Here is an 8,284-nt window from a genome sequence, read left to right as displayed (position 1 = left end):
TAATAAATTAAATCATTGAAAAATATTAAGTTTTGTTCATTTATATTTTTAATGGGTTATCAAACAATGCCTAATTTTATCAAAATACTTTCAATTTTATCCGCATAATTACAAAAACTAAAATTATAATATTTTTAACCTGTCACTAATAAACTTTTTCAATTTTAAAATATTTTTTAATTTTATTACATAAAATCAAAGCAAATCATATTAAATCAACACATTAAATATTATAACATATTAGTAGATTTTTTTACCTAAAGAAATTATTATAGATCCTTCGTACCATATAGGATATGGGCCCAACCAATAAAATTAAAACATGTGAATATTTTTTACTTGCCCTTGTTACACATGGATATTTTTGAATGCCAACTACAAATAGACTTGATTGTGAGTTAGGTCATCCGCTCAGATTGAAAGGCTCACTTGAAAAGTTAGAGAATTTAGGTAAAAATATAAGTACAAAAAATGAGTTTAGATAAAAATAAGGCCCGTTTTTTAAATGGATTGAGCCTTGGGTAAAATTTTTTGGCCTGGCCTAGGCTCGGCCCAGCCTAAATTTGCCTAAATTTTTCACTGTTGCTTTGTTGTTATTTTGCTGTTGTTTGTTGTCATTGTGATGTTTTGCTATTATATTTCTATTGTTTTGTTGTTATTGTTTGAATATTATATAACTCTTATTTTGTTAGATTTACTTGCTAAATTGCAACTATCTCAATATTATTTAAATTTAAAGATTTTTTAATATATTTTTAATTTGTTTAGAAATATTTATGTTAATATTTTTAGTATATTTGGTGTATTATATTTTTAAATTTATTTTATATAAAAAAATTTAATGCAAGCAGGTTGAGCTAAGTTCAAGTTTAACATTTTTTTATTTTAGTCAAGTTTAGACAAAATTTTATACTCATTTCTCAAATTGGGTCGAACTCAAACTTAAAAAATAAGCTTAAACTTTTACATTAACTCGACCCAAATTGGACCTGGCCAAATGCATGAGATCTAGCTTCAAAGATTAACTCCTTTCTCTCCCCTAAGCCTCTGATTCTACTGCACCATATTTATAACAACAAAGCTTTAATTTAATCGAAAAATTCTCCAAAGAGAAAGCAATGGTTCTTTTTGGCAGGGTTTTGGTTTCACCATTGTGTGCAATGTTGCTTTAAAATCATAATCATGTTTCTCTCTTTCACATTATTCTTATAAAATACACCCGTCAGCGATTATGGTGTGGTTCATTGAAACAAATTTAAAAAAAAAAAAAAAACAACCAGATCTATTAGCCTTTTCCATCAGATAAAAACCAGCTTTTAGATAATAATCTTCCCCCAAAAAAATTACAATGCAAACAATAGAAAGAATGAAATTAGGAGCTCAAAAAACAAAGCATTATACTGGGAGGTCCAAACAAAACGATGAACCACCCAAATATGAATAGTCAACTATGTATGTAGCATTCAAAAAAAAGATTTAAAGAAGCTTCTATCTTGACATTTGCAATTGAAGTGAAAATGATAAAAATATTTTCAATTGAAAACTCAAAGAAGAGTAACTTTGATTACTTACTGTCAAGATATTGGCTATCCAGAGTGAAGGTAAAAGAAAGGAAATGAAAATCGACAAAGAAACGAGACAAGAGGGAGAATGTCAAAAGACATTACCCCTTAAAACTATCGTAGATCGATCCAAGGACCCAATTCATCTGTCAGCTTTCTATGCTTTCACGACCTAGAAAATGGAGTTCTCTTATCACTCTCTGTTGGTTGATTCATGGATCCAATACATTCGTGGTTTTTTTTTTTTAAGGTTTAGACTGGATAATTCAATGACTACTATGTGTGCTGACAATATGCTCCAATGATTGTGAATTTTTTCGTCCTTTACTTTGTATCGGAGTTACAAAAGGATTAGAAGAATTAGTCATTAAGATTGCAAAAATATGGACATGTTTTAATTTTATTGGTTCGACCCATAGGATATGATCCAAAGGGTCAATCTAATAATTTTTCACAAAACAGTTATTTCCCTATTTAATGCCATATATTTATGAATACTCCTCTTAATTATGTTGTCACCTAAACGGTAATCTTAATTACTTCGTTAATCATTCATTTACTATTATTTTAAAATTTTCATGCTATCAAAATAAATAATTGAATTTATCATTTTTTTAGTACTTCAAATTAACTCAAATATGTAACACATCAAATCTCATATGATAGTCTGATGGTCAAAGGTGTTTATTGTCTCAGGTGTGGCTTGAATTTGAGCTATACCAGTCGCATTTATTATCTGGGCTTTATTTTGTTATTGTAATTCACTTTATATCAATAAAATTCATTGTTGTAATCACGCAATAAATTACTTATATGAAAAGAAGAAATAATATTTTCCATATTTTTAAAACTATAAAATACCATACAATAAAATTTTTAATTATTTAAATTTTAAATAATTCACACTATCAACTTATACATTACACAAGTGTATATAAACTAGTTAAAAGAATATAAGATACTTGTTGAATATGAAAAAACCCACTTCAAAGGGTATAATATCAAGAAGTATAATAATTTAAAATTTATTATTTCAAGGATTTAATAATAGAAAAAAGTAATAAATATTTTTAAAAGAATTTATATATATAATTACAAGTGATGACTATCGTCAGAATAAATGAAAAATAAGATGTATATATATTTTCATTGTAGGATTTTTAGTGTATGGAAATTGATTGGTAGTATTGAGAATTAATTGAAATATGGGTTGTAGGAATTTTTTTTTTACCCTTTAATTGTAATAGCATAGTAAAATGAAAAAAAAAGGTGGGTGTTGTGATTTTTATAAATATCTAATTTTAAGAATTTTCATTATAATTTTTATCATAATTATATATAATTAAAATAAAATATTGAAGAAACTATCACTTTTTAGTAGTTAAAAATTGAGTTCACAATTAGAAAGGTATGGGTAAAACAAAATGTAAATTATTGGATTTGATGAGGCCAGCATAAATGCTTTTCCCCATTTAATTTGGTTGTATGGGCCAACTTTATAATGAGAGGTTCTCTTTTTCCTTTAGAATTTTAAAGGAATGAAAAGGACACAATGACGAAAGAGGGTTTTGAATAATTACAATTTAGAAGAATATACATATATATACAAAAACCAGCAGGTTGGCAACAATTGCCAAATTGCTGATGATAGCTGAGGTCTTAAATCATCCAAATAATTAACACCTAAGCCTCTGTATCCATTTTACCTATTTGACTTAACTTGTTTATTTATTCTCCTAAGGCTTCCCCCTTCTTCCCTGCCTTCTCCTTATCTAGAGCAGACCTTTTATTCTCAAATACCTCATTTTTGCAAAGCCAATTTTCTTTCTGTGTTTGCCTCTATTGAAACTTTAAAAATATGAGTAACATAAGGTTGGTAGAAGCCAAGTTGCCAACAGGGTTCAGGTTCCATCCTAGAGATGAAGAGCTTGTTTGTGATTATTTGATGAGGAAGGTGGCTTTAACTGATACCTTCCAACTCATGATTGAAGTTGATCTCAATAAGTGCGAGCCCTGGGATATTCCTGGTATGATCAGATTTATCATACGATTTAATTATGTTGGGTAAACTACACCATTAGTCATTAAATTATAAGTAAGTTTTTGTTTTAGTCATTTAACTAAAAAAAGTTTCGATTTGATCATTGAACTATTCAAAAAATTTTATTTAAGTCATTAGGCTGTTAAAATCAATGTTTTATGCCTTTCTCTATTCGTAATGCTTACACCAATCGAAAGCTCTCTTTCCTCTTCTCTTTTACAGTTTAGTTTTTTTTTCATGAAACAACTTTAGACGTCATAAATTTGTGAACCAAAATTCAAACAGTTTTTTTCTTTGATGTTCGACATTGGCTGTCAAATCGACTTGAATCTAAGATATGTTCTACTTGTCGATGGGCACTGATCCACTTCACCAATCATCAAATCATTATTTGAAGCTCGTTGGCAAAACTTTAAAAAGAAAAACTTAACAACCCAGTGACTTAAATAAAAACTTTTAAATAATTAAGTGATAAAAGGAAAGCTTACCCATAATTTAATGAGGAATGGTATAATTTACCCTTTTTATGTTTTTTGCTTCTAAATTTAGTGAAGATAGTCTTTGAGCATGAAATATAGGCATGCATCCATCAAATTTCTTTCATCTAATTCTTCACGGGTTTTACAAGAATATTTTCATTTTTTGCATTCCATGACTGATACAAATATAATTGATTTTTTTTTCCAATTCTTAATATATTTAAGAGATCATATTTCATGTCAATATTTAAATATGTGTCCAATATAATATTAGATATGAATCTCATAAGAGAAAATTAATATATATATTTGAGTGACAGGCAAATCAAGGATATGTTTCAGTTTATGTTCATGTTTTCCATTTTGTGCGGTGGGAAAATGTCTACATTCAGACATAGTTCTTAACGAAATTAAATAAAACGTCTTTCTTGGTTATAGCAATGAAGTTGATTTACATATTATGAAAATATATTTACTATTATCATGAATATCTCTTTTCTTTTTCTTTTTCTCTTTTTTTTTTTTGGGTACAAAATTGTCAAAGAATATTAATGGACTCCGAGAATTACCACTACTTTTCTACTAATTACTCTTAAGAAAACAAGTAAAAGAAATTAATCAGTAAACTAAAATACCTTGCTTCAATTATAAACCCTAGTTTAATATAATATAGTAAACTAAATACTAAATTTACATGAATAATTTCTAATTAAAATTTGACAGCTTTGATTAATTAGTTTAGCTTAAAATCAATAATTTTAGGGTAAAATATATTATAATTCCACAAACTTTTCACAAATTTAGAATTTAACCTTATATTATTATTTTAGAAAATTAATCTCTATTTTTAAATTTTAAAATTATATAAATTTATTAATTTCCAGAGGAGCAGGGCCTGCTTCCCTCCCGCTGTCCTTGCTTAAAGCATATTTTATCCATAATTTTAATAGTAAATTATATTTTCATAAGATTTTCTATTACATAATGGCCAGACCCATTTAAAATCGGATTATTTGTCTAGCTCGTTTGGGTCATATTTTTTATAGTTATTTTAGTTGATTAAACCAGAATTATTATTTAATAATTTAATTATAAATATATAAATATTATTATTAGTTGAAAACCAAATTGGAAAAAAAAATTGTAACTTTTTTGATATCGCAATCTAGCTCGATGGATCAACAAGTTTAATAATAACTAGTTGAGCTGTATTGAAAAGTCTTGAATCTCTAAATTAATAAAACAAAATCGACAGTGTTTTGGCATTGTTACAATCCAATCAAAAGTCTTTTCATCTCATCAACGTTGATAATTAAATAATTTAAAAACAGTGGTGGGAATTACTTATATTCACGCGTACTACACGTGTAAGCAAAGTAACCCCTCCATTATTATCTTCACTAATTCTCCATTAATACGGAAATTGACCACTCAACAATCAGGTCAGCTATTTTAAGCCACTAATCAAACTATTCTTTTTTTATGCATATTAATCTGGATTTTGGACTGCCAAGTGTTTATCACCTCAATTAGCCTTCACAATTATTTCTTGGATTTTATAATTTACCCAAAGAATATTTAAATTTCAATTACACCCCCAAGGAAATCATCCAATAGAGTTGGGTTCAATAATTCAACATTAAAATATTAATAAATTTATTTTTTATCATTAAATTTTAAAAAAATTAAAAAAAACGATTATTGAATTATTAATAAATTTACAGTTTCATCATTAAACTATCTTTATATTTGTAATATCACTTCTTAAAAATAATTAATTTATGTATATTCGTTTTGGAAATTACTAAATTTATTATAGAAACGGCTCGGGTAAATAGCAAGGAATGGTATTTTTACAGCCAAAGAGATCGAAAATATGCAACAGGATTGCGAACGAATAGGGCAACAACGTCAGGGTACTGGAAGGCCACTGGGAAAGATAAGGCTGTCCATAGCAAAGGCACCATTGTTGGGATGAGGAAAACCTTGGTGTTCTACCATGGTAGGGCTCCCAGTGGAACTAAATCTGATTGGGTCATGCATGAATTCAGGCTTCAACCAACCTTCAGCGTCTCCACTTTCAAGGTACCTTACACTTATACATTGCTTCCAATCTATAAACGTTATTTTTATAATTGATATTTTAATAATCAAATTTATAAATTCATCAATATCCTTATATTTTTCATGCAAAGTTTCAACTTCATTGTATAAAATATTATGAAAATACCTCAAATTAATTCAACTTTATATTACTGTAATTTACATTACTAACGTATAAAATTTATATAAAATTGATTATAATAAAAAAAGGAGTTTCAGTCAAATTTACAATCAAAGAATCACCTTTTATTTTTTTTTTAAAATTATAAAGTCTTTAATCTCTGCATGAATCTTGGGGGCATTTTGCAATTTAAAACTATTAAATATATGTCAAAGTCAGATCTCTCAGCGAGTTTTTTTTTTTTGTATTTTTAAATACCACAAGGCGACTAATTTTTATTTGATTGTTTTTCTTAGTTTTATTATATTGTTAAAGAAACTGTCCTTTTTGTGTTTTATTTAAATTAGTATCTATTACCCATATTTTTTATTAAATTGGTTATTTATTTATGTCAAATTATATATAATCACATAAATTTTAAAAATTTGATTGTATTAATTATTTGAATTAATTAATAACATTAAAAATATAAAGACTAAATTATGTTAGAAATTAAAGTGTAGAGATTAAATCTCAAATATAGACATTAGAGAGACCAAAATTACAATTTAGCTATTATTACAAAATGTAAAAAAAAAAAAAAGATTAACAAAAAGTGAGCATCAGTGGTAGGGGCGGCCAGCTCATCTAAAATGAAAAATTTTCCATTTACGTCATTTTATAATTTATAAAATTTTAAATTTATAATGATAAAATTACACTTTGACGCTTAAAAATGATAAAATTTTAATTTAATCCTTTATAAATTATAAAGATTTAGATTATTAAAATAATAAAATTATATTTTATTATTGTTAAAATATATAATTTATTTTTGATCCCCTAAAAGATTTTTTGTCTTCATCCTCAATGAGCATAGGAAAAGTTTGTGTTGATTTTAATGTCAAAATTTGATTTTGTTGTTATAATTACATCAAATTATGCTCGTTTAAAATTAATGATACAATTCTCATTGTTTGGTCATTTTGAAACTTGTAGGAAGATTGGGTTTTATGTCGAATGTTACACAAAACCAAGCAAATTGGTAAAAAACCTAGTAGCATGGAAAGCAGTTATGATGACATAGGTTCTTCACCTCTTCCACCATTGATGGATTCTCTCATTAGTTTTCATCAACCAAATTTAGATGATAAGTATGAGCAGCAAGTGCCCTGATTCTCCAATTTGTTCCCAAACCAAAGGAACACTATTTTCACCAATATGGACCCAAATATGCCGAAAAAAACACAAACAGCTGTTGGACAAATAACCATCAATGTGGCATGCTTAGACTCTTTCCCTTGTGACAAAAAAAGTGATCAAAGCTATGCTGAATCATCTTAGCAAAATGGATACCTATCTTAATGTGAAGAAACCATTGAGCTTTGGAGAAGGAAGTTCAGATTAGAGCTATTTATCTGAAGTTTGGAATTAATGCCTAAACTACATAGTCATGGTTGTATAAAGTTAAATTACAAACTTAGGGCATATATGTTTCCCATTAAAGCATCATGCACTTGTTTCATAATACTTTAATATTGATCTTAAACTGGAAAATTGTAAATGGTTTCATGTGGAGTACGATTTTGTTTTTAATTTCACTTAACTTCATTATCTTCATTTGAGGCCAACCAGTTTATTCTTTCACCATTTCTCCATCTAAATATTTATTTTGAATCTAACATAGGGATGAGAAACAGGTGCCATCCTTGGATCTGCAGCAACCCATAAAATGCATGAGGGGGAAAGTGTAAACTTTTAGTCGATATTATAGATCCAGTCAAAAATTAAGTGGTCTAATTTAAGAAATTAAATTATTTATTTTAATAAAAGTTAAATTTTGCCGATTGAATGCTATCTCAATTGAGGTTGTTGCTATTGTAATGACTAAAAGAACGTGGGTTCAAGTGTTTTTAACCGTATGTTTTTCTCCAATTTAAAGGTTTGAGGGTTTTATGGGTAGAAATAAGAATTGCATCAAAAAGGAAAGTTAAATCAC

General features: G+C 27.3%; 1 protein-coding gene across 1 annotated transcript; it reads left to right on the top strand.

The window, feature by feature from the left end:
- Positions 1-3,197: 3,197 nt before the first annotated feature.
- Positions 3,198-7,905, top strand: LOC108455964 (NAC domain-containing protein 21/22). The gene is made up of 3 exons (XM_017754549.2): positions 3,198-3,589; positions 5,902-6,167; positions 7,285-7,905. The coding sequence occupies exons 1-3, from the start codon at positions 3,421-3,423 to the stop codon at positions 7,459-7,461; spliced, it is 612 nt and encodes a 203-aa protein (XP_017610038.2). The 5' UTR covers positions 3,198-3,420; the 3' UTR covers positions 7,462-7,905.
- Positions 7,906-8,284: the final 379 nt, after the last annotated feature.

This window comes from Gossypium arboreum, chromosome 5, assembly GCF_025698485.1.
Source record: "Gossypium arboreum isolate Shixiya-1 chromosome 5, ASM2569848v2, whole genome shotgun sequence".
NCBI classification, from domain to species: Eukaryota; Viridiplantae; Streptophyta; class Magnoliopsida; order Malvales; family Malvaceae; genus Gossypium; species Gossypium arboreum.
This window is presented reverse-complemented; position numbering and strand designations above follow the sequence as displayed.